Below are 27,387 nucleotides of genomic sequence, written 5' to 3' on the forward strand. Positions count from 1 at the left end.
GAGAGTTGGAAACATTGTTTGGAGAGATGGAAACAGTAGTTATAGAGTTGGAAACAGTAGTTGTAGAGATGGAAACAGAAGTTGGAGAGTTGGAAACAATGTTTGGAGAGATGGAAACAGTAGTTATAGAGATGGAAACAGTAGTTGTAGAGATGGAAACAGTAGTTGGAGAGATGGAAACAGTAGTTGGAGAGATGGAAACAGTAGTTGGAGAGTTGGAAACAGTAGTTGGAGAGATGGAAACAGTAGTTGTAGAGTTGGAAACAGTAGTTATAGAGTTGGAAACAGTAGTTGTGGAGTTGGAAACAGTGTTTGGGAGATGGAAACAGTGGTTGGAGAGTTGGAAACAGTAGTTGGAGAGATGGAAACAGTAGTTGTAGAGATGGAAACAGTAGTTGGAGAGATGGAAACAGTAGTTGGAGAGATGGAAACAGTAGTTGGAGAGTTGGAAACAGTAGTTGGAGAGATGGAAACAGTTGTTGGAGAGTTGGAAACAGTAGTTGGAGAGATGGAAACAGTAGTTGGAGAGTTGGAAACAGTAGTTGTAGAGATGGAAACAGTAGTTATAGAGTTGGAAACAGTAGTTGTGGAGTTGGAAACAGTGTTTGGGAGATGGAAACAGTAGTTGGAGAGTTGGAAACAGTAGTTGGAGAGTTGGAAACAGTAGTTGTAGAGATGGAAACAGTAGTTCTAGAGATGGAAACAGTAGTTGTAGAGATGGAAACAGAAGTTGGAGAGATGGAAACAGTAGTTGGAGACATGGAAACAGTAGTTTTAGAGATGGAAACAGTAGTTGTAGAGTTGGAAACAGTGTTTGGAGAGTTGGAAACAGTAGTTGTAGAGTTGGAAACTGTAGTTGGAGAGTTGGAAACTGTAGTTGGAGAGTTGGAAACTGTAGTTGGAGAGTTGGAAACTGTAGTTGGAGAGTTGGAAACAGTAGTTGGAGAGTTGGAAACAGTAGTTGGAGAGTTGGAAACAGTAGTTGGAGAGTTGGAAACAGTAGTTGGAGAGTTGGAAACAGTACTTATAGAGTTGGAAACAGTAGTTGTAGAGATGGAAACAGAAGTTGGAGAGTTGGAAACATTGTTTGGAGAGATGGAAACAGTAGTTGGAGAGTTGGAAACATTGTTTGGAGAGATGGAAACAGTAGTTATAGAGTTGGAAACAGTAGTTGTAGAGATGGAAACAGAAGTTGGAGAGTTGGAAACATTGTTTGGAGAGATGGAAACAGTAGTTATAGAGTTGGAAACAGTAGTTGTAGAGATGGAAACAGAAGTTGGAGAGTTGGAAACAGTAGTTGGAGAGATGGAAACATTATTAGTATTCAGTCAGTCTCTCTGTTCTCTCTACCTTCCACCACTACAGTATTAGTTTTCAGTCTCTCTGTTCTCTCTACCTTCCACCACTACAGTATTAGTATTCAGTCAGTCTCTCTGTTCTCTCTACCTTCCACCACTACAGTATTAGTATTCAGTCAGTCTCTCTGTTCTCTCTACCTTCCACCACTACAGTATTAGTATTCAGTCAGTCTCTCTGTTCTCTCTACCTTCCACCACTACAGTATTAGTATTCAGTCAGTCTCTCTGTTCTCTCTACCTTCCACCACTACAGTATTAGTATTCAGTCAGTCTCTCTGTTCTCTCTACCTTCCACCACTACAGTATTAGTATTCAGTCAGTCTCTCTGTTCTCTCTACCTTCCACCACTACAGTATTAGTATTCAGTCAGTCTCTCTGTTCTCTCTACCTTCCACCACTACAGTATTAGTATTCAGTCAGTCTCTCTGTTCTCTCTACCTTCCACCACTACAGTATTAGTATTCAGTCAGTCTCTCTGTTCTCTCTACCTTCCACCACTACAGTATTAGTATTCAGTCAGTCTCTCTGTTCTCTCTACCTTCCACCACTACAGTATTAGTATTCAGTCAGTCTCTCTGTTCTCTCTACCTTCCACCACTACAGTATTAGTATTCAGTCAGTCTCTCTGTTCTCTCTACCTTCCACCACTACAGTATTAGTATTCAGTCAGTCTCTCTGTTCTCTCTACCTTCCACCACTACAGTATTAGTATTCAGTCAGTCTCTCTGTTCTCTCTACCTTCCACCACTACAGTATTAGTATTCAGTCAGTCTCTCTGTTCTCTCTACCTTCCACCACTACAGTATTAGTATTCAGTCAGTCTCTCTGTTCTCTCTACCTTCCACCACTACAGTATTAGTATTCAGTCAGTCTCTCTGTTCTCTCTACCTTCCACCACTACAGTATTAGTATTCAGTCAGTCTCTCTGTTCTCTCTACCTTCCACCACTACAGTATTAGTATTCAGTCAGTCTCTCTGTTCTCTCTACCTTCCACCACTACAGTATTAGTATTCAGTCAGTCTCTCTGTTCTCTCTACCTTCCACCACTACAGTATTAGTATTCAGTCAGTCTCTCTGTTCTCTCTACCTTCCACCACTACAGTATTAGTATTCAGTCAGTCTCTCTGTTCTCTCTACCTTCCACCACTACAGTATTAGTATTCAGTCAGTCTCTCTGTTCTCTCTACCTTCCACCACTACAGTATTAGTATTCAGTCAGTCTCTCTGTTCTCTCTACCTTCCACCACTACAGTATTAGTATTCAGTCAGTCTCTCTGATCTTTTGATCTGTAGAGTGTAAACTGCTAGCTGCACTGTGATGTCTCCTCCTTCCCCTCAGGTCACATTATAATATTGATGTTAGAACGCAGGGTTGGTGGTCAGACACAGCGTGGGTTCACACACACACACACACACACACACACACACACACACACACACACACACACACACACACACACACACACACACACACTCAAAGAGAATCATCAAAGGCAGCCTTGACAGTGAGATCATTTCAAAACACGTAAAAATATCCTCATTGCATATTTATAGACATATCAGATGTCTATTAACCTAAACAAAAAAAAAATGTCATTTCGAAGTGAGTCGTGGAGATGTCGTTTTCATTTACTGGTCTCAGAACATCTGTTACTTTAAAACGCCCCAAAGGAGAGGAGAGGAGAGGAGAGGAGAGGAGAGGAGAGGAGAGGAGAGGAGAGGAGAGGAGAGGAGAGAGAGGGGGAGAAAAGAGAGGAGCGAGAGCGAAGAGGAGAGGAGAAGACAGGAGAGGGGAGAGGAGAGGAGAGGAGAGGAGAGGAGAGGAGAGGAGGGAGAAGGGGAGAAAAGAGAGAAGACAGGAGAGGAGAAGACAGGAGAGGAGAGGAGGAGAGGAGAGGAGGAGAGGAGAGGAGAGGAGAGGAGGAGAGGAGAGGAGGGGAGGGGAGGGGAGGGGAGAGGAGAGTAGGGAGGAGGGGAGAAAAGAGAGGAGAGGAGAGGAGAGTAGGGAGAAGGGGAGAAAAGAGAGGAGAGGGGAGAGGAGGGGAGGGGGAGAAGAGAGGAGAAGAGAAGAGGGGAGAAGAGAGGAGGGGAGAAGAGATGCAGGGCAAAGCTTGTTTTGCTGCTCTCATTCTCAAAGCAACAAAGGGTCTCCTCATTTTAGCGTTTCATCAAATCTCTGGACAGAAATGAAAGAGTAACCGAAACACCTCGGCTCCGTCCCATACTGCACCCTGCCGTCCTGGACACGTCCCTCTTCTTCTAACCCACCTGTCCTCTACAGAAACACCTCGGCTGCGTCCCATACTGCACCCTGCCGTCCTGGACACGTCCCTCTTCTTCTAACCCACGTGTCCTCCACAGAAACACCTCGGTTTCCTGCATTCACTGGAAATCAGAGAGAATCATGGGAGTTTTCACCACTGCCTTGTTATGGTCACAGGAGCTTCTAGTGTGTCTGTGTCGTTGGTCTAACAGCACCATATATTTCACACACTGGCCTTTATTCTACATGGATGGAATATGTGTGGATTATAAAAGTGTTTTTATGGTAGAGCATTGAGTCATGCCATATTGCCTGTTTTTACCATGTTCATCCCTCACACCCGTGTAGCCTAATAACGGTCTCTGATCGGCGTCACAAACCAAATGGCCTCGAGACTGTTAGGTAGACCGTCAGCACGTTCCGGATCATTCCAACCGTTGTGGTTGGAGGTTGAGTCCACGTGTACTCAGCTCAGACAGACTGTGTGGCTCAGTCGATGTGGCCCATCTTTCTACACAAACTGTGTCTGTGACTGTGGCTTGCTTGATGTGGTCTCTTCTCCCTTGTTGAGTCTTTTGTGTTTGTTTCATTGAATTGTAAAAAGCTCTGAACTCCAGCCTGTTCATGAACATACATTGGGGATGGAATAGAGGGGATATTTATTTATTTGTATTTATTTATTTCACCTTTATTTAACCAGGTAGGCAAGTTGAGAACAAGTTCTCATTTACAATTGCGACTTGGCCAAGATAAAGCAAAGCAGTTCGACACATACAACAACACAGAGTTACACATGGAGTAAAACAAACATACAGTCAATAATACAGTAGAAAAATAAGTCTATATACAATCTGAGCAAATGAGGTGAGATAAGGGAGGTAAAGGCAAAAAAAAGGCCATGGTGGCGAAGTAAATACAATATAGCAAGTAAAACACTGGAATGGTAGATTTGGGGTGGAAGAAAGTGCAAAGTAGAAATAGAAACAATGGGGTGCAAAGGAGCTAAATAAATCAATACTTTAATACAGTAGGGTAAAAGGTAGTTGTTTGGGCTAAATTATAGATGGGCTATGTACAGGTGCAGTGATCTGTGAGCTGCTCTGACAGCTGGTGCTTAAAGCTAGTGAGGGAGATAAGTGTTTCCAGTTTCAGAGATTTTTGTAGTTCGTTCCAGTCATTGGCAGCAGAGAACTGGAAAGAGAGACGGCCAAAGGAGGAATTGGCTTTGGGGGTGACCAGAGAGATATACCTGCTGGAGCACGTGCTACAGGTGGGTGCTGCTATGGTGACCAGTGAGCTGAGATAAGGGGGGACTTTACCTAGCAGGGTCTTGTAGATGACCTGGAGCCAGTGGGTTTGGCGACGAGTATGAAGCGAGGGCCAGCCAACGAGAGCGTACAGGTCGCAGTGGTGGGTAGTGTATGGGGCTTTGGTGACAAAACGGATGGCACTGTGATAGACTGCATCCAGTTTATTGAGTAGGGTATTGGAGGCTATTTTGTAAATGACATCGCTGAAGTCGAGGATCAGTAGGATGGTCAGTTTTACGAGGGTATGTTTGGCAGCATGAGTGAAGGATGCTTTGTTGCAAAATAGGAAGCCAATTCTAGATTTAACTTTGGATTGGAGATGTTTGATGTGAGTCTGGAAGGAGAGTTTACAGTCTAACCAGACACCTAGGTATTTGTAGTTGTCCACATATTCTAAGTCAGAACCGTCCAGAGTAGTGATGCTGGACGGGCGGGCAGGTGCAGGCAGCGATCGGTTGAAGAGCATGCATTTAGTTTTACTTGCATTTAAGAGCAGTTGGAGGCCACGGAAGGAGAGTTGTATGGCATTGAAGCTCGTCTGGAGGGTTGTTAACACAGTGTCCAAAGAAGGGCCAGAAGTATACAGAATGGTGTCGTCTGCGTAGAGGTGGATCAGAGACTCACCAGCAGCAAAAGCGACATCATTGATGTATACAGAGAAAAGAGTTGGCCCAAGAATTGAACCCTGTGGCACCCCCATAGAGACTACCAGAGGCCCGGACAACAGGCCATCCGATTTGACACATTGAACTCTATCAGAGAAGTAGTTGGTGAACCAGGCGAGGCAATCATTTGAGAAACCAAGGCTACTGAGTCTGCCGATGAGGATGTGGTGATTGGCAGAGTCGAAAGCCTTGGCCAGGTCAATGAATACGGCTGCACAGTATTGTTTCTTATCGATGGCGGTTAAGATATCGTTTAGGACCTTGAGCGTGGCTGAGGTGCACCCATGACCAGCTCTGAAACCAGATTGCATAGCGGAGAAGGTGCGGTGGGATTCGAAATGGTCAGTAATCTGTTTGTTGACTTGGCTTTCGAAGACCTTAGAAAGGCAGGGTAGGATAGATATAGGTCTGTAGCAGTTTGGGTCAAGAGTGTCCCCCCCTTTGAAGAGGGGGATGACCATAGTCGCTTTCCAATCTTTAGGAATCTCAGATGACATGAAAGAGAGGTTGAACAGGCTATTAATAGGGGTTGCAACAATTTCGGCAGATAATTTTTTAAAGAAAGGGTCCAGATTGTCAAGCCCAGCTGATTTGTAGGGGTCCAGATTTTGCAGCTCTTTCAGAACATCAGCTGACTGGATTTGGGAGAAGGAGAAATGGGGAAGGCTTGGGCGAGTAGCTGTGGCGGGTGCAGTGCTGTTGACCGCGGTAGGGGTAGCCAGGTGGAAAGCATGGCCAGCCGTAGAAAAATGCTTATTGAAATTCTCAATTATAGTGGATTTATTGGTGGTGACAGAGTTTCCTCTCCTCAGTGCAGTGGGCAGCTGGGAGGAGGTGCTCTTATTCTCCATGGACTTTACAGTGTCCCAGAACTTTTTTTAGTTTGTGTTGCAGGAAGCAAATTTCTGCTTGAAAAAGCTAGCCTTGGCTTTTCTAACTGCCTGTGTATATTGGTTTCTAACTTCCCTGAAAAGTTGCATATCACGGGGGCTGTTCGATGCTAATGCAGAATGCCACAGGATGTTTTTGTCTTGGTTAAGGGCAGTCAGGTCTGGAGTGAACCAAGGGCTATATCTGTTCCTGGTTCTAAATTTCTTGAATGGGGCATGCTTATTTAAGATGGTGAGGAAGGCATTTTTTTTAAATAACCAGGCATCCTCTACTGATGGAATGAGGACAATATCCTTCCAGGATACCCGGGCCAGGTCGATTAGAAAGGCCGATTAGAAAGGCCTACTCGCTGAAGTGTTTCAGGGAGCGTTTGACAGTGATGAGTGGAGGGAGGAGCTAGAGGGGATAGAGGGGAGGGAATCAAGGAGATAGAGGTGATAGAGGGGATAGAGGGGAGGGGATAGAGGAGGTAGAGAGGATAGAGTGGATAGAGGAAATAGAGGGGATAGAGGAGAGAGAGGGGAGGAGATAGAGGAGATAAAGGAGAGGGGATAGAGGAGATCAAGGAGAGGAGATAGAGGGGAGGAGATAGAGGAGATAAAGGAGAGGGGATAGAGGAGATAGAGGGGATAGAGGAGATAAAGGAGAGGGGATAGAGGAGATAAAGGAGAGGGGATAGAGGAGATAGAGAAGGTAGAGGAGATGGAAGGGGATAGAGAGGATAGAGGGGATAAAGGAGAGGGGATAGAGGGGATAGAGGAGATGGAAGGGGATAGAGGAGATAGGGGGGATAGAAGAGATAGAGGGGATAGAGGAGATAAAGGAGAGGGGATAGAGGAGATAAAGGAGAGGGGATAGAGGAGATAGAGAAGGTAGAGGAGATGGAAGGGGATAGAGAGGATAGAGGGGATAAAGGAGAGGGGATAGAGGGGATAGAGGAGATGGAAGGGGATGGAGGAGATAGAGGAGATGGAAGGGGATAGAGGAGATAGGGGGGATAGAAGAGATAGAGGAGATAGAGGAGATAAAGGAGAGGGGATAGAGGAGATAAAGGAGAGGGGATAGAGGAGATAGAGAAGGTAGAGGGGATAGAGAAGGTAGAGGAGATAGAGAAGGTAGAGGGGATAGAGAAGGTAGAGGAGATAGAGGGGATAGAGGAGACAGAGGGCATGGACAAGGAAAGGAACCATATTCTTTGTATGAACAGTCACACACTCACGTACACACACACACACACACACACACACACACACACACACACACATTCTCTCTCCTCACACACACACACACACCCTCCAACCCGTACAGTACATGGCCATCCAGCAGTACAGTCTATTACCAGAGCAGAGCTCCATTAAGCAGTATGAAGTCTGGAAGAAAGGTTTTGTCAGACAGAGAGCCCAGGGCAAACACACACTCACACTGTTTGGTTTCCCTGTGGAGCAGAGCAGCAGACCACCCTCTCCTGTCCAGCCGCCCTCCCCCCTACAAACACACAAAAAATCCCTAGATTTAAAGGTTGAACAACCTATTCCTCAGTATTCAGTAGTTCTCCTCTCTCTCTCCTCTCCAGGTACCTGTTCCCTACAGTATTCAGTAGTTCTCCTCTCTCTCTCCTCTCCAGGTAGCTGTTCCCTACAGTATTCAGTAGTTCTCCTCTCTCTCTCCTCTCCAGGTACCTGTTCCCTACAGTATTCAGTAGTTCTCCTCTCTCTCTCCTCTCCAGGTACCTGTTCCCTACAGTATTCAGTAGTTCTCCTCTCTCTCTCCTCTCCAGGTACTTGTTCACTACAGTATTCAGTAGTTCTCCTCTCTCTCCTCTCCAGGTAGCTGTTCCCTACAGTATTCAGTAGTTCTCCTCTCTCTCTCCTCTCCAGGTACCTGTTCCCTACAGTATTCAGTAGTTCTCCTCTCTCTCTCCTCTCCAGGTACCTGTTCCCTACAGTATTCAGTAGTTCTCTCTCTCTCCTCTCCAGGTAGCTGTTCCCTACAGTATTCAGTAGTTCTCCTCTCTCTCTCCTCTCCAGGTACCTGTTCCCTACAGTATTCAGTAGTTCTCCTCTCTCTCCTCTCCAGGTACCTGTTCCCTACAGTATTCAGTAGTTCTCTCTCTCTCTCCTCTCCAGGTACCTGTTCCCTACAGTATTCAGTAGTTCTCCTCTCTCTCTCCTCTCCAGGTACCTGTTCCCTACAGTATTCAGTAGTTCTCTCTCTCTCTCCTCTCCAGGTACCTGTTCCCTACAGTATTCAGTAGTTCTCTCTCTCTCTCCTCTCCAGGTACCTGTTCCCTACAGTATTCAGTAGTTCTCTCTCTCTCTCCTCTCCAGGTACCTGTTCCCTACAGTATTCAGTAGTTCTCCTCTCTCTCCTCTCCAGGTACCTGTTCCCTACAGTATTCAGTAGTTCTCTCTCCTCTCCAGGTACCTGTTCCCTACAGTATTCAGTAGTTCTCTCTCCTCTCCAGGTACCTGTTCCCTACAGTATTCAGTAGTTCTCTCTCCTCTCCAGGTACCTGTTCCCTACAGTATTCAGTAGTTCTCTCTCCTCTCCAGGTAGCTGTTCCCTACAGTATTCAGTAGTTCTCCTCTCTCTCTCCTCTCCAGGTACTTGTTCCCTACAGTATTCAGTAGTTCTCCTCTCTCTCCTCTCCAGGTACCTGTTCCCTACAGTATTCAGTAGTTCTCCTCTCTCTCTCCTCTCCAGGTAGCTGTTCCCTACAGTATTCAGTAGTTCTCCTCTCTCTCTCCTCTCCAGGTACTTGTTCCCTACAGTATTCAGTAGTTCTCCTCTCTCTCTCCTCTCCAGGTACCTGTTCCCTACAGTATTCAGTAGTTCTCCTCTCTCTCTCCTCTCCAGGTACCTGTTCCCTACAGTATTCAGTAGTTCTCCTCTCTCTCCTCTCCAGGTAGCTGTTCCCTACAGTATTCAGTAGTTCTCCTCTCTCTCTCCTCTCCAGGTAGCTGTTCCCTACAGTATTCAGTAGTTCTCCTCTCTCTCTCCTCTCCAGGTACCTGTTCCCTACAGTATTCAGTAGTTCTCCTCTCTCTCTCCTCTCCAGGTACCTGTTCCCTACAGTATTCAGTAGTTCTCTCTCCTCTCCAGGTACCTGTTCCCTACAGTATTCAGTAGTTCTCCTCTCTCTCCTCTCCAGGTAGCTGTTCCCTACAGTATTCAGTAGTTCTCCTCTCTCTCTCCTCTCCAGGTACTTGTTCCCTACAGTATTCAGTAGTTCTCCTCTCTCTCCTCTCCAGGTAGCTGTTCCCTACAGTATTCAGTAGTTCTCCTCTCTCTCTCCTCTCCAGGTACCTGTTCCCTACAGTATTCAGTAGTTCTCCTCTCTCTCTCCTCTCCAGGTACCTGTTCCCTACAGTATTCAGTAGTTCTCCTCTCTCTCTCCTCTCCAGGTACCTGTTCCCTACAGTATTCAGTAGTTCTCCTCTCTCTCTCCTCTCCAGGTACCTGTTCCCTACAGTATTCAGTAGTTCTCTCTCCTCTCCAGGTACCTGTTCCCTACAGTATTCAGTAGTTCTCTCTCCTCTCCAGGTAGCTGTTCCCTACAGTATTCAGTAGTTCTCCTCTCTCTCTCCTCTCCAGGTACCTGTTCCCTACAGTATTCAGTAGTTCTCCTCTCTCTCTCCTCTCCAGGTACCTGTTCCCTACAGTATTCAGTAGTTCTCCTCTCTCTCTCCTCTCCAGGTAGCTGTTCCCTACAGTATTCAGTAGTTCTCTGTCTCTCTCCTCTCCAGGTAGCTGTTCCCTACAGTATTCAGTAGTTCTACTCTCTCTCTCCTCTCCAGGTAGCTGTTCCCTACAGTATTCAGTAGTTCTCCTCTCTCTCTCCTCTCCAGGTAGCTGTTCCCAACAGTATTCAGTAGTTCTCTCTCTCTCTCCTCTCCAGGTACCTGTTCCCTACAGTATTCAGTAGTTCTCCTCTCTCTCCTCTCCAGGTAGCTGTTCCCTACAGTATTCAGTAGTTCTCCTCTCTCTCCTCTCCAGGTACCTGTTCCCTACAGTATTCAGTAGTTCTCTCTCTCTCTCCTCTCCAGGTACCTGTTCCCTACAGTATTCAGTAGTTCTCCTCTCTCTCCTCTCCAGGTAGCTGTTCCCTACAGTATTCAGTAGTTCTCCTCTCTCTCCTCTCCAGGTACCTGTTCCCTACAGTATTCAGTAGTTCTCTCTCCTCTCCAGGTACCTGTTCCCTACAGTATTCAGTAGTTCTCTCTCCTCTCCAGGTACCTGTTCCCTACAGTATTCAGTAGTTCTCCTCTCTCTCTCCTCTCCAGGTACCTGTTCCCTACAGTATTCAGTAGTTCTCCTCTCTCTCTCCTCTCCAGGTACTTGTTCCCTACAGTATTCAGTAGTTCTCCTCTCTCTCCTCTCCAGGTACCTGTTCCCTACAGTATTCAGTAGTTCTCCTCTCTCTCTCCTCTCCAGGTACCTGTTCCCTACAGTATTCAGTAGTTCTCCTCTCTCTCTCCTCTCCAGGTACCCGTTCCCTACAGTCTTCAGCTCCTGTAGTATAAAGGACCTGTCTGCCAGTCTGGAGAAGGGAGTGGGGATGTGTCTGTTCAACATGCCTGAGGTCAAGGTGCTCTACGGGGGACAGAAGTGTGGCAACGGATACGTGGAGGAAGGAGAGGAGTGTGACTGTGGAGAACTGGAGGTAGGAAGTAGTCCTGTGATGTCATGGTAGGGATGCAATGGGATGGGACACATTAACACTCTATTAACACTATAGCCCTGAGCCATGCTGAACCAAACCACTACAGCCCTAAGCCATGCTAAACCAAACCACTACAGCCCTGAGCCATGCTGAACCAAACCACTACAGCCCTGAGCCATGCTGAACCAAACCACTACAGCCCTGAGCCAAGCTGAACCAAACCACTACAGCCCTGAGCCATGCTGAACCAAACCACTACAGCCCTGAGCCATGCTGAACCAAACCACTACAGCCCTGAGCCATGCTGAACCAAACCACTACAGCCCTAAGCCATGCTAAACCAAACCACTACAGCCCTGAGCCATGCTGAACCAAACCACTACAGCCCTGAGCCATGCTGAACCAAACCACTACAGCCCTGAGCCAAGCTGAACCAAACCACTACAGCCCTGAGCCATGCTGAACCAAACCACTACAGCCCTGAGCCATGCTGAACCAAACCACTACAGCCCTGAGCCATGCTGAACCAAACCACTACAGCCCTGAGCCATGCTGAACCAAACCACTACAGCCCTGAGCCATGCTGAACCAAACCACTACAGCCCTGAGCCATGCTGAACCAAACCACTACAGCCCTGAGCCATGCTGAACCAAACCACTACAGCCCTGAGCCATGCTGAACCAAACGACTACTGCCCTGAGCCATGCTGAACCAAACCACTACAGCCCTGAGCCATGCTGAACCAAACCACTACAGCCCTGAGCCATGCTGAACCAAACCACTACAGCCCTGAGCCATGCTGAACCAAACCATTACAGCCCCAATCCATGCTGAACCAAACCACTACAGCCCTGAGCCATGCTGAACCAAACCACTACAGCCCTGAGCCATGCTGAACCAAACCACTACAGCCCTGAACCATGCTGAACCAAACCACTACAGCCCTAAGCCATGCTGAACCAAACCACTACTGCTCTGAGCCATGCTGAACCAAACCACTACAGCCCTGAGCCATGCTGAACCAAACCACTACTGCCCTGAGCCATGCTGAACCAAACCACTACAGCCCTGAGCCAAGCTGAACCAAACCAAGCTGTTCTGAGAGGGGTGGCGCTAGGATGTGGTCTAACAACACCAAGGTTGTGGGTTCAAGTCTTGGAATGGGACAGGGATACAATGGGACAGGGAGGGATTGAGACAGGGATGGGATGGGACAGGGATACAATGGGACAGGGAGGGAGTGAGACAGGGATGGGATGGGACAGGGGTACAATGGGACAGGGAGGGATTGAGACAGGGATGGGATGGGACAGGGTTACAATGGGACAGGGAGGGATTGAGACAGGGATGGGATGGGACAGGGATACAATGGGACAGGGTCGCAGTAGAAAATGGTTGCAATGCGACAGGGATGAAATGGAACAGGGATAGAATGGGACAAGGATGAACTGGGACGTTAATTAACAAAAACACATTTAGCATTTCCTGTCTTCCAGACACAGCCAACAAGCCACTGATGCAGACCTTTGGAACATCTACATTTTAAAAAGTGTAATAAATTCATAGTTCCTTATCACATGATCTGAGCCCCGTTCCATTCTGTCATGATTCATAGTTCCTTATCACATGATCTGAACCCCGTTCCATTCTGTCACGATTCATAGTTCCTTATCACATGATCTGAGCCCTGTTCCATTCTGTCATGATTCATAGTTCCTTATCACATGATCTGAACTCCGTCCATTCTGTCACGATTCATAGTTCCTTATCACATGATCTGAGCCCCGTTCCATTCTGTCACGATTCATAGTTCCTTATCACATGATCTGAGCCCCCCCCATTCTGTCACGATTCATAGTTCCTTATCACATGATCTGAGCCCTGTTCCATTCTGTCACGATTCATAGTTCCTTATCACATGATCTGAGCCCTGTTCCATTCTGTCACGATTCATAGTTCCTTATCACATGATCTGAACCCCGTTCCATTCTGTTACGATTCATAGTTCCTTATCACATGATCTGAACCCCGTTCCATTCTGTTACGATTCATAGTTCCTTATCACATGATCTGAACCCCGTTCCATTCTGTCACGATTCATAGTTCCTTATCACATGATCTGAACCCCGTTCCATTCTGTCACGATTCATAGTTCCTTATCACATGATCTGAGCCCTGTTCCATTCTGTCACGATTCATAGTTCCTTATCACATGATCTCCAGTTTAAGACTCAAAATGTGTGACAAATGAAATCAACAATCCCCTTGGTGAGGTTTTCTGTGTCATGAATAAAGAACCACAGCCCAAAGTGACATGCAGTACCTCTGAAGCCGTAAACAGCGGTGCATCTGTGCAGCAGCTCTTAAAATAGTAGCACATGCAAGCCGTTCCTCTTCTCAGTCTTCAGAGAAAAGCTCAAAGATACGACTGAATACGTTCAGTCAACACACACACACACACACACACACACACACACACACACACACACACACACACACACACACACACACACACACACACACACACTGTGTGGGAGAAGAGAAGAGAATTAACACAGCTCTGAAAGGAAAGTGATACATAGCTGGCAGCTCAAGCTGTCATTGACTGAATTATTGAAACATGTTGGCATTTCCTCCTCCTCTGTGCTCAGTGACTCTGTGGAGAGAACAGAGTGGAACCAAACTGGACTAGCAGATCAGAGGAGAGAACAGAGTGGAACCAAACTGGACTAGCAGATCAGAGGAGAGAACAGAGTGGAACCAAACTGGACTAGCAGATCAGAGCGTACAGGAGGTGCAGACAGATGACCACAGAACAGCTCTGCGGTTGCTACCACGGTTGCCAGAGCTTCATTAAAACCCAGCGTCGCTCTTCCCACACGTGTCCCTATTCCGTCACAGCCTTGGGAACAAGCCCTTAATGGTTTTCAGACTGAAATGAGCTCTGGAAGGAGAAGGCTTGTGGTGTCAACCATAGTGGTGTCAGCTCTCTGCTCTCTCCCCTGCCACTGCCAGCTTCATCCACAGCCCCACCCCCACTCCAGCATTACCACTGGCTTCATGGTGACACCCCTCACTCCAGCATTACCACTGGCTTCATGGTGACACCCCCCACTCCAGCATTACCACTGGCTTCATGGTGACCCCCCCACTCCAGCATTACCACTGGCTTCATGGTGACCCCCCCCCCCCCCCACTCCAGCATTACCACTGGCTTCATGGTGACACCTCTCACTCCAGCATTACCACTGGCTTCATGGTGACACCCCCCCACTCCAGCATTACTACTGGCTTCATGGTGACCCCCCACTCCAGCATTACTACTGGCTTCATGGTGACCCCCCCCACTCCAGCATTACAGCTGGCTTCATGGTGACCCCCCCACTCCAGCATTACTACTGGCTTCATGGTGACACCCCCCACTCCAGCATTACTACTGGCTTCATGGTGACACCCCCCACTCCAGCATTACTACTGGCTTCATGGTGACACCCCTCACTCCAGCATTACTACTGGCTTCATGGTGACCCCCCCCCACTCCAGCATTACAGCTGGCTTCATGGTGACACCCCCACTCCAGCATTACTACTGGCTTCATGGTGACCCCCCCCCACTCCAGCATTACCACTGGCTTCATGGTGACACCCCCACTCCAGCATTACTACTGGCTCCATGGTGACACCCCTCACTCCAGCATTACCACTGGCTTCATGGTGACACCCCCACTCCAGCATTACTACTGGCTCCATGGTGACACCCCTACTCCAGCATTACTACTGGCTTCATGGTGACACCCCCACTCCAGCATTACTACTGGCTTCATGGTGACACCCCACTCCAGCATTACTACTGGCTCCATGGTGACACCCCCACTCCAGCATTACTACTGGCTTCATGGTGACACCCCCACTCCAGCATTACTACTGGCTTCATGGTGACACCCCCACTCCAGCATTACTACTGGCTTCATGGTGACACCCCCTCTCCAGCATTACTACTGGCTTCATGGTGACACCCCCACTCCAGCATTACTACTGGCTTCATGGTGACCCCCCCCCACTCCAGCATTAGTACTGGCTTCATGGTGACACCCCCCACTCTCCCCACTCCAGCATTGGTACAATACAGGGTTCCAGAGCTGCTGATTGGTACAATACAGGGTTCCAGAGCTGCTGATTGGTACAATACAGGGTTCCAGAGCTGCTGATTGGTAGAGTGCAGAGTTTCAGAGCTGCTGATTGGTACAATACAGGGTTCCAGAGCTGCTGATTGGTACAATACAGGTTCCAGAGCTGCTGATTGGTACAATACAGGGTTCCAGAGCTGCTGATTGGTAGAGTGCAGGGTTTCAGAGCTGCTGATTGGTAGAGTGCAGAGTTCCAGAGCTGCTGATTGGTAGAGTGCAGGGTTCTGATAATGCATAATGTAGACCAGATGTACATACCTCCACTGTTCCACAGGGGATATGTTACATCAACGGGGACCTGGGACCATGTTCCCTATCCGAAGCTGTGGTTGATGAAATCCTTTAAGGAAGTAACTCTAGCTGACTGTCTGAACTCTGCCAGTGAGGAGAGGAGGAGTATAATACGGCCTGGGGTTGCCTCTGATAACATTACAGCTGTGTATGTTTTCTCAGATTAAATCTAATCTGGGTGGTTTGTAAACCCCTTCTTCCTCTCCTCTCCCTCCCTACTCTCCTCTCCTTCCCTCCTTCTCCTCTCTCCCCCTACCTCTCCTCTCTCTCCCCTCCCCACCTCTCCTCTCTCTCCCCTCTCCCCCTCTCCCCTCTCCTCTCTCTCCCCACCTCTCCTCTCTCTCCCCACCTCTCCTCTCTCTCCCCTCCCCACCTCTCCTCTCTCTCCCCTCTCCCCCTCTCCCCTCTCCTCTCTCTCCCTACCTCTCTTCTCTCCCCACCTCTCCTCTCTCTCCCTACTCTCCTCTCCTTCCCTCCATCTCCTCTCTCTCCCCACCTCTCCTCTCTCTCCCCACCTCTCCTCTCTCTCCCTACTCTCCTCTCCTTCCCTCCATCTCCTCTCTCCCCCCCACCTCTCCTCTCTCCCCCCTCCCCCTCTCTCTCTCCACCTCTCCTCTCTCTCACCACCTCTCCTCTCTCTCACCACCTCTCCTCTCTCTCCCTACTCTCCTCTCCTTCCCTCCATCTCCTCTCTCCCTCCACCTCTTCTCTCTCCCCCACCTCTCCTCTCTCTTCCCATCTCTCCTCTCTCTCCCCTCTCACCCTCTCCCCTCTCCTCTCCTCTCTCCCCACCTCTCTTCTCTCTCCTCTCCTCTCTCTCCCCCTCTCTCCCCCCACCTCTCCCCTCTCCCCCTCTCTCCTCTCTCCAGGAGTGTATGAACCCATGCTGTAACTCTACAACCTGTACTCTGAAGGGGGAAGCTGTGTGTGCTCATGGACAGTGCTGTCATGACTGCCTGGTAGGAGACTGACTGACTGGCTGGCCAACAGCCCTGATTTAAACTCACATCTTATTTCATCTTTATGCTTCACTCACTCACGCACGCACGCACACACACACACACACGCACACACGTACACAAAATGGCTTAAAGACATAGAGGTATCAAAGGGGAATATGCCTTAAAGTTGGAGTTGTTTGTCTGATCCTCTATAATCATATGTAGTAGCTAGGCTAGTTGTTTGATCCTCTATAATCATATGTAGTAGCTAGGCTAGTTGTTTCATACTCTATAATCATATGTAGTAGCTAGGCTAGTTGTTTGATACTCTATAATCATATGTAGTAGCTAGGTTAGTTGTTTGATCCTCTATAATCATATGTAGTAGCTAGGCTAGTTGTTTGATACTCTATAATCATATGTAGTAGCTAGGTTAGTTGTTTGATCCTCTATAATTATATGTAGTAGCTAGGTTAGTTGTTTGGTACTCTATAATCATATGTAGTAGCTAGGCTAGTTGTTTGATCCTCTATAATCATATGTAGTAGCTAGGCTAGTTGTTTGATCCTCTATAATTATATGTAGTAGCTAGGTTAGTTGTTTGATCCTCTATAATCATATGTAGTAGCTAGGCTAGTTGTTTGTTTGATACTCTATAATTATATGTAGTAGCTAGGCTAGATGTTTGTTTGATACTCTATAATCATATTTTAGTCATTTAGCAAACACTCTTATCCAGAGTGACTTACAGTAGTGAATGCATTCATTTCAAATATTTGTTATTTTTTCATACTGGCCCCCCCGTGGGAATCGAACACACAACCCTGGCGTTGCAAACACCATTGCAAACAAACACCATGCTCTACCAACTGAGCCACAGGGAGGCTATGTAGTAGCTAGGCTAGTTGTTTGATCCTCTGTAATTATATGTAGTAGCTAGGTTAGTTGTTTGATCCTCTGTAATTATATGTAGTAGCTAGGTTAGTTGTTTGATCCTCTGTAATTATATGTAGTAGCTAGGTTAGTTGTTTGATCCTCTGTAATTATATGTAGTAGCTAGGTTAGTTGTTTGATCCTCTGTAATTATATGTAGTAGCTAGGTTAGTTGTTTGATCCTCTGTAATTATATGTAGTAGCTAGGTTAGTTGTTTGATCCTCTGTAATTATATGTAGTAGCTAGGTTAGTTGTTTGATCCTCTGTAATCATATGTAGTAGCTAGGTTAGTTGTTTGATCCTCTGTAATTATATGTAGTAGCTAGGTTAGTTGTTTGATCCTCTGTAATTATATGTAGTAGCTAGGTTAGTTGTTTGATCCTCTGTAATTATATGTAGTAGCTAGGTTAGTTGTTTGATCCTCTGTAATTATATGTAGTAGCTAGGCTAGTTGTTTGATCCTCTGTAATTATATGTAGTAGCTAGGCTAGTTGTTTGATCCTCTGTAATTATATGTAGTAGCTAGGCTAGTTGTTTGATCCTCTATAATCATGTGTAGTAGCTAGGCTAGTTGTTTGATCCTCTATAATCATATGTAGTAGCTAGGCTACTTGTTTGATACTCTATAGTCATATGTAGTAGCTAGGCTAGTTGTTTGATACTCTATAATCATATGTAGTAGCTAGGCTAGTTGTTTGATCCTCTTTAATCATATGTATTGGGTAGGGTTAGTAGTAGGTAAGCTGAGTAGTCTGTTCTCTTCTGTTTCTCTTAGACTTCAGACCTCCATGCCTCGCAAGGCCTTACCTCCTTATCTGTCTGTCTGTCTGTCTGTCTGCCTGTGTGCCTGTCTATCTGCCTGCCTACCTGTCTGTAGTTGAAACCAGCTGGCACCCCGTGCAGGGATTCGAGTAACTCATGTGACCTGCCAGAGTTCTGTACCGGCGCCAACCCCCATTGCCCTGCTAATGTGTACCTGCATGACGGGCACGCCTGCCACAACGTGGACGGACACTGTTACAACGGGATCTGCCAGACCCACGAGCAGCAGTGCATCACTCTCTGGGGCCAGGGTGAGTACAGAACAGGGGTGATCACTCTCTGGGGCCAGGGTGAGTACAGAACAGGGGCGATCACTCTCTGGGGCCAGGGTGAGTACAGAACAGGGGCGATCACTCTCTGGGGCCAGGGTGAGTACAGAACAGGGGCGATCACTCTCTGGGGCCAGGGTGAGTACAGAACAGGGGCGATCACTCTCTGGGGCCAGGGTGAGTACAGAACAGGGGTGATCACTCTCTGGGGCCAGGGTGAGTACAGAACAGGGGTGATCACTCTCTGGGACCAGGGTGACTACAGAACAGTGGTGATCACTCTCTGGGGCCAAGGTGACTACAGAACAGGGGCGATCACTCTCTGGGGCCAGGGTGAGTACAGAACAGGGGCGATCACTCTCTGGGACCAGGGTGACTACAGAACAGTGGCGATCACTCTCTGGGGCCAGAGTGACTACAGAACAGGGGTGATCACTCTCTGGGGCCAGAGTGACTACAGAACAGGGGCGCAACATTATGTTCACTCTCACAAAAAAAATCCCAGTGTTACCAGACATCTTGGTGGGAAGACTCTTGCAAGTATCCCATGTGTATCTCTGTGTTGTTGTTTGTGTCGCACTGCTTTGCTTTGTCTTGGTTAGGTCGCAATTGTAAATGAGAACTTGTTCTCAACTGGCCTACCTGGTTAAATAAAGGTGAAATAAAAAAATACAAATAATAATAAAAAAGTAGGAGTGAATAAGCAGGAAATCCAGAATGCTCCAACCAGAATTTCTGGAAACCTGGGAATTTTGGGAAATTTACTGTCATTTTGCAAACCTTGTGAGTGGAGTGGAGTCCCCTATAGGTTGGGAGGGAAAACTGTTGTACAACACTGAAAGATGTTCCAGTCTGACTTCAGATTATTTCCCTGTTGTACAACACTGAGAGATGTTCCAGTCTGACTTCAGATTATTTCCCTAGCCTAGATTGCTGGCAACCTCTATATTTGTCTTCTTCTCAAAACACATGATGCAAGGTCCGAGGGGAGGAGCCTCGAATCTGCTCCTCCCCGATGGGTTTGAGAAGGAGGTGAGGAGGACGTGAGGAAACCACAGAAAGATGAAATCAGATAAAGCCGAGAAGTTACAGTCTGTCTCTGATGTTATATGTCCCCATGTGTGCCTGATAGGAGCCAAGCCCGCCCCAGGGATCTGCTTTGAGAGAGTCAACTCGGCGGGAGATCCCTATGGGAACTGTGGGAAGGACTCCAAGGGATCCTTTGCCAAGTGTGAAGCTCTGTAAGACGACATACCAGTACACATGTCCATTGTCTCTGAGCATGTGCTGGGTAGCAAAACATTTTTTTTTTTTTATATAAAATGTGAAAGGAGACCCCCTCCTTTGCATTTTATCTATACTACAATGTGATTGGTTTATTTGACAACGTTATCGTTACCACTCAGGTCTTTATCAGGTGTGTGAGTGGTCGAAACGTAGTCAAATAAACCCGATCGCATTGGTGCATGGGGTATTGAATTACCAGGATGTACATCTTTCAAAGGGTAACCACGACAACAACAGAAGACAAAAGGGAGAAAAGTTTTGGTCTTTTAATGAAGACGTGATGTCATAGTCTAGGCTTTCTTGAAACTGTTGAAATATTTTAATTAGCATAAAAAATGGGGGGTGGGGTTTGTTCTTTTTAACGATCCCCTTTAATTGTCTTTAGATGGCAGAGACATTATTGAGTGTGTCCCAAATGGAATCCTATTTCCTGTATAGTGCACTACTCTTTACCAGTGCCCAATAGCCCCTGCTAAAAAAACAGTGCACTAAACAGGGGATAGGGTGCTATTCTGGGATGTTGACCTGAATCATTCATCAACAGTCTCTTAATTGACTTAATTGCAGCAATGACAGAGAACTGGATATGACTGGGATTGACTGAGACCCTTTTACAATGAAAAACAAAGGGGTTTCACATAGCCACTCTTTCTGTCTAATGTCGGACCTGTCTAATGTAGGACCTGGCTAATGTCGGACCTGGCTAATGTCGGACCTGTCTAATGTCGGACCTGTCTAATGTAGGACCTGGCTAATGTAGGACCTGGCTAATGTCGGACCTGTCTAATGTAGGACCTGGCTAATGTAGGACCTGGCTAATGTAGGACCTGTCTAATGTAGGACCTGGCTAATGTAGGACCTGTCTAATGTAGGACCTGTCTAATGTAGGACCTGGCTAATGTAGGACCTGGATAATGTAGGACCTGGCTAATGTAGGACCTGGCTAATGTAGCACCTGGCTAATGTAGGACCTGGCTAATGTAGGACCTGTCTATAGCCACTCTTTCTATCTAATGTAGGACCTGTCTAATGTAGGACCTGTCTAATGTAGGACCTGTCTAATGTAGGACCTGTCTAATGTAGCACCTGGCTAATGTAGGACCTGGCTAATGTAGGACCTGTCTAATGTAGGACCTGTCTAATGTAGGACCTGTCTATAGCCACTCTTTCTATCTAATGTAGGACCTGTCTAATGTAGGACCTGGCTAATGTAGGACCTGTCTATAGCCACTCTTTCTATCTAATGTAGGACTTGTCTAATGTAAGACCTGGCTAATGTAGGACCTGGCTAATGTAGGACCTGGCTAATGTAGGACCTGTCTAATGTAGGACCTGTCTAATGTAGGACCTGGCTAATGTAGGACCTGTCTAATGTAGGAACCTGGCTAATGTAGGACCTGGCTAATGTAGGACCTGGCTAATGTAGGACCTGTCTATAGCCACTCTTTCTGTCTAATGTAGGACCTGGCTAATGTAGGACCTGTCTAATGTAGGACCTGTCTAATGTAGGACCTGGCTAATGTAGGACCTGGCTAATGTAGGACCTGTCTATAGCCACTCTTTCTGTCTAATGTAGGACCTGGCTAATGTAGGACCTGTCTAATGTAGGACCTGGCTAATGTAGGACCTGGCTAATGTAGGACCTGTCTAATGTAGGACCTGGCTAATGTAGGACCTGGCTAATGTAGGACCTGTCTAATGTAGGACCTGGCTAGAGCCACTCTTTCTGTCTGATTCTCTGCTGATATGAATTTCACTGGATCTGGGGGTTGAACAACACACAACAGAACCTAAACTGGGGTTGAAAAGAGTCCGAACAACACAACAGAACCTAAACTGTGTAGCGGTTACTTTAGTTCAGGGGCGTCAAACTCAATTCTGCGGTGTCTGCAGGTTTTTCGCTCCTCCATTGTACTTGATTGATCAATTAAGGTCATTGATTAGTTTAGGAACTCCCCTCACCTGGTTGTCTTGGTTTTAATTTGATACAAATCAAAAGGAAATAACTAAATCACCAGCAGACATACAGCCCTCAAGGAAATCAGTTTGACACCACTGTTGTACATGGTTGGAGAGAAAGTTAAGTTATTTAACAGCTAAGACTAAAGCTACAGTAACAATGAAATATCATTCAGGTGAATTCCTTTAAGTTGTTTTTTCTCTAATCTATTGATTAAAGGGGTGTTGTTTTTGTTTGTTGTTGTTGTTTACAGAGATGCTAAGTGTGGCAAAATACAGTGTCAAGGAGGAGCCAACCGGCCAATAATAGGCACCAATGCTGTCTCCATAGAAACCAACATCCCCCTCCAAGAGGGGGGCCGAATCCTGTGCCGGGGGACCCATGTCTACCTGGGGGATGACATGCCCGACCCCGGCCTCGTCATGTCGGGCACCAAGTGTGGCGACGCCATGGTGAGAACTCAACACTGTTACCCTGTTCATACCACTGGGCCGTCGGACCATCCAAGAGAGAGTGTGTTGTTGTTATTGTTGTTTACAGAGATCAACTGTGCTGGCATCTGGTTACGTGTCCACAATAGTAGCTCGAACTGTGCAGGAAAGGACAATGAGAAAAGAAAATATCTGAGTCAGCATTGTACAGTTTTGGGTCAGCATTGTACAGTTTTGGGTCAGCATTGTACAGTTTTGGGTCAGCATTGTACGTTTTGGGTCAGCATTGTACGGTTTGGATCAACATTGTATGATTTGGGTCAGCATTGTATGATTTGGGTCAGCATTGTATGGTTTGGATCAACATTGTATGATTTGGGTCAGGATTGAACGTTTTGGGTCAGCATTGTATGGTTTGGGTCAGCATTGTATGGTTTGGGTCAGCATTGTACGGTTTGGGTCAGCATTGAACGTTTTGGGTCAGCATTGAACGTTTTGGGTCAGCATTGTACGGTTTTGGTCAGCATTGTACGATTTGGGTCAGCATTGTACGGTTTGGATCAACATTGTATGATTTGGGTCAGCATTGTATGATTTGGGTCAGCATTGTATGGTTTGGATCAACATTGTATGATTTGGGTCAGGATTGAACGTTTTGGGTGAGCATTGTATGGTTTGGGTCAGCATTGTACGGTTTGGGTCAGCATTGTACGATTTGGGTCAGCATTGAACGTTATGGGTCAGCATTGTACGGTTTTGGTCAGCATTGTACGATTTGGGTCAGCATTGTACGTTTTGGGTCAGCATTGTACAGTTTGGCTCAGCATGATAGTGTGAAAAGGGTGCTTTAATTAGACTCGCATTTACATTTAAATATATGCCTATGAACTAGCCAATAGAGTCCAATTGATGTGTGACATTGGTTACAGCCAGTTAAGTTTTACGAAGGCCTTTTTTCTAGCCCTAAATAATGGTTAGTGACAGTGGAAAACAACAGTGGTGACATCAGTGTAGTATGACTAAGATGTGGGTTAGGCTGTTCTAAGGCGAGTCTGTGGTTCTCAGTCCAGGACAGCGGACATGTCAGTAAAGAGAATATTCCACAGAGCTGTGTAACCTCACAATGTTAAATCTGTCTGTCTGTCTCTGTCTGTCTGTCTGTCTGTCTGTCTGTCTGTCTGTCTGTCTGTCTGTCTGTCTGTCTGTCTGTCTGTCTGTCTGTCTGTCTGTCTGTCTGTCTGTCTGTCTGTCTGTCTGTCTGTCTGTCTGTCTGTGCCTCTCTCTCCCTCTCTTTCTAGCTCTCTCTCTCTCTCAATTTAATTTCAATTTAAGGGCTTTATTGGCATGGGAAACATGTTTACGTTGCCAAAGCAAGTGAAATAGATAATAAACAAAAGTGAAATAAACAATAAAAATGAACAGTAAACATTACACTCACAGAAGTTCCAAAAGAATAAAGACATTTCAAATGTCATATTATGTCTATATAGAGTGTTGTAATGATGTGCAAATAGTTAAAGTACAAAATGGAAAATAAATAAACATAAATATAGGTTGTATTTACAATGGTGTTTGTTCTTCACCGTTTGCCCGTTTCTTGTGGCAACAGCTCACAAATCTTGCTGCTTGTATAGCAGGCCCTCATGCCAAATTGAGTCAAAAGCTTTTTGGAAATCAACAAAGCATGAGAAGACTTTGCCTTTGTTTTGTTTTGTTTGTTTGTTTGTCAATTAGGGTGTGCAGGGTGAATACGTGGTCTGTTGTACGGTAATTTGGTAAAAAGCCAATTTGATATTTGCTCAGTACATTGTTTTCACTGAGGAATTGTAGGAGTCTGCTGTTAATGATAATGCAGAGGATTTTCACCAAGGTTGCTGTTGACGCATATCCCACGGTAGTTACTGGGGTCAAATTTGTCTCCACTTTTGTGGATTGGGGTGATCAGTCCTTGGTTCCAAATATTGGGGAAGATGCCAGAGCTGATGATGATGTTAAAGAGTTTATGTATAACCAATTGGAATTTGTGGTCTGTATATTCATTTAATTTAGGATACCATCAACCCCACAGGTCTTTTTAGGTTGGAGGGTTTGTATTTTGTCCTGTTTTTTGTTAAATGTAATTGGATAATTCACTGGGTTCTGGTAGTTTTTAATAGTTGATTCTAAGATTTGTATTATTTCATCGTGTATGTTTTTGCTGTTTGTTCTTTGTTATAGAGCCAAAAATATTAGAGAAGTGGTTTATCCAGACATTTCTGTTTTGGATAGATAACTCTTCGTGTTGTTGTTTGTTTAGGGTTTTCCCAGAAGTGGTTAGATTCTTCAGTTACATTGAGCTGATTTCTTTTTCCGTAGTGTATTTCTGTATTGTTTTAGTGATTTACCGTAGTGAAGGCGTAGACTCAGGTTTTCTGGGTCTCTATGTTTTTGGTTGGACAGGTTTCTCAATTTCTTTCTTGAGAAATCTATCGTTCTTCATCAAACCTTTTGCTATTATTGTTAATTTTCTCAGGTTGTCTGCTTGTATTTTTTTGATTTGATAGGGAAGCTGAGAGGTCAAATATACAGTTTAGGTTTTCTACTGCCACGTTTTACACATTAACTATTACAGTGAAACATTTTGTCCAGGAAATTGTCTAGAAGGGATTTAATTTGTTGTTGCCTAAGTCTCTCTCTCTCTACCTCCCCTCCTCTCTCTCCCCCCCACTCTCTCTCTCTCCCATCTCTCTCCCCTCTCTCTCTCTCTCTCTCCCCCTCTCTCCCCCCACTCTCTCTGTCTGTCTGTAGATGTGTCTGAACCGTCAATGTCAGAACATCAGTGTCTTTGGAGTGCAGGAGTGCTCAGAGAAATGCAGCGGTCGAGGGGTGAGTAACGTCACGGTTAAAACCCCCTTTTGAACACTTCCCCCTTTTGTGTCCTTTCATAGGTCCCCAATTGCACCCTATACCCTTACATAGTGCACTACTTTTCAACCAGAGCCCTATAAAGCCCCAGGTCAAAGGTTGTGCACTACATTAGTGAATAGGCTGCCATTAGGGACTGAGACCATGAGACTGGTTCATGATTCATATTTGTAATTTATCCCACATTTGACGTTGATCGTTGCCAGTCCAGTAGATGTTCCCCTCAGCAAAAAAGTAGTCCTCATACAGTCCATAAACCATCACTGTTCACGTTGATGTTGAATACCCTGCATTGATTTCAGATATGCATATACACACACACACACACACACACACACACACACATACACACGCTCAAACACACACACACACACACACACACACACACACACACACACACACACACACACACACACACACACACACACACACACACACACTCACACACACACGCTTACACACACACACGCTTACACACACACACACACACACACACACACACACACACACACACACACACACACACACACACACACACACACACACACGCACGCTTACACACACACACACACACACACACACACACACAGAGAGAAAGGCAAGCACACACATACACACACAGAGAAAGGCGCACACACACACACACCAACCTATACTGTTTGAGAGTGTGATGTGTGCTGCTGGTAAGGGAACCCATTCCAGTGTTCTGTTATCAATCATCCTACAGGCCTGCCTGCTGAGAGGCTCAATCAGTTTGCTGTAATGAATTCATTTATGTTCAGCTTTAAGTGCCATTCATCATCGACTGGCTCTGAGGCACACGTCCTTGTCCTAATATGTGCTGAAATGTGAAGCCAGGCAAAGGTTTATTTGGCCAAACCCACGCAGGCAAAGGTTTATTTGGCCAAACCCAGGCAGGCAAAGGTTTATTTGGCCAAACCCAGGCAGGCAAAGGGTGTAAGGAACACAGTTAAACTTGAAGCCTGTGATCTACTGTAGCAGTAGTATGTTGTGGTATACTACCTACAGGTGTGTAATAACTACAATATGTCGTGATATACTACCTACAGGTGTGTAATAACTACAATATGTTGTGGTATACTACATACAAGTGTGTAATAACAACAATGTGTTGTGATATACTACCTACAGGTGTGTTATAACTACAATATGTTGTGATATACTACCTACAGGTGTGTAATAACTACAATATGTTGTGGTATACTACCTACAGGTGTGTTATAACAATATGTTGTGGTATACTACCTACAGGTGTGTTATAACTACAATATGTTGTGATATACTACCTACAGGTGTGTAATAACTACAATATGTTGTGGTATACTACCTACAGGTGTGTTATAACAATATGTTGTGATATACTACCTACAGGTGTGTTCTAACTACAATATGTTGTGGTATACTACCTACAGGTGTGTTATAACTACAATATGTTGTGATATACTACCTACAGGTGTGTAATAACTACAATATGTTGTGGTATACTACATACAGGTGTGTAATAACAACAATGTGTTGTGGTATACTACCTACAGGTGTGTTATAACTACAATATGTTGTGATATACTACCTACAGGTGTGTAATAGCTATAATATGTTGTGATATACTACCTACAGGTGTGTTATAACAATATGTTGTGATATACTACCTACAGGTGTATAATAACTACAATATGTTGTGATATACTACCTACAGGTGTATAATAACTACAATATGTTGTGATATTCTACCTACAGGTGTGTAATAACTACAATATGTTGTGGTATACTACCTACAGGTGTGTTATAACTACAATATGTTGTGGTATACTACCTACAGGTGTGTTATAACAATATGTTGTGGTATACTACCTACAGGTGTGCTATAACTACAATATGTTGTGGTATACTACCTACAGGTGTGTTATAACTACAATATGTTGTGGTATACTACCTACAGGTGTGCTATAACTACAATATGTTGTGGTATACTACCTACAGGTGTGCTATAACTACAATATGTTGTGGTATACTACCTACAGGTGTGCTATAACTACAATATGTTGTGGTATACTACCTACAGGTGTGTTATAACAATATGTTGTGGTATACTACCTACAGGTGTGTTCTAACTACAATATGTTGTGGTATACTACCTACAGGTGTGTAATAACTACAATATGTTGTGATATACTACCTACAGGTGTGTA

General features: G+C 45.7%; 1 protein-coding gene across 1 annotated transcript in view; it reads left to right on the forward strand.

Moving 5' to 3' along the window:
- LOC106577343 (disintegrin and metalloproteinase domain-containing protein 12) overlaps positions 1-27,387 on the forward strand; it is a 207,367-nt gene that overhangs the window by 152,153 nt on the left and 27,827 nt on the right. The window contains exons 12-17 of the mRNA XM_045701159.1: positions 10,974-11,151; positions 16,499-16,588; positions 18,382-18,577; positions 19,728-19,836; positions 22,096-22,294; positions 25,061-25,138. Of these exons, the coding sequence (XP_045557115.1) occupies positions 10,974-11,151; positions 16,499-16,588; positions 18,382-18,577; positions 19,728-19,836; positions 22,096-22,294; positions 25,061-25,138 (850 nt within the window). The remainder of the gene's footprint in view (positions 1-10,973; positions 11,152-16,498; positions 16,589-18,381; positions 18,578-19,727; positions 19,837-22,095; positions 22,295-25,060; positions 25,139-27,387) is intronic.

Source organism: Salmo salar, chromosome ssa18 (genome assembly GCF_905237065.1).
Source record: "Salmo salar chromosome ssa18, Ssal_v3.1, whole genome shotgun sequence".
Taxonomy (NCBI): domain Eukaryota; kingdom Metazoa; phylum Chordata; class Actinopteri; order Salmoniformes; family Salmonidae; genus Salmo; species Salmo salar.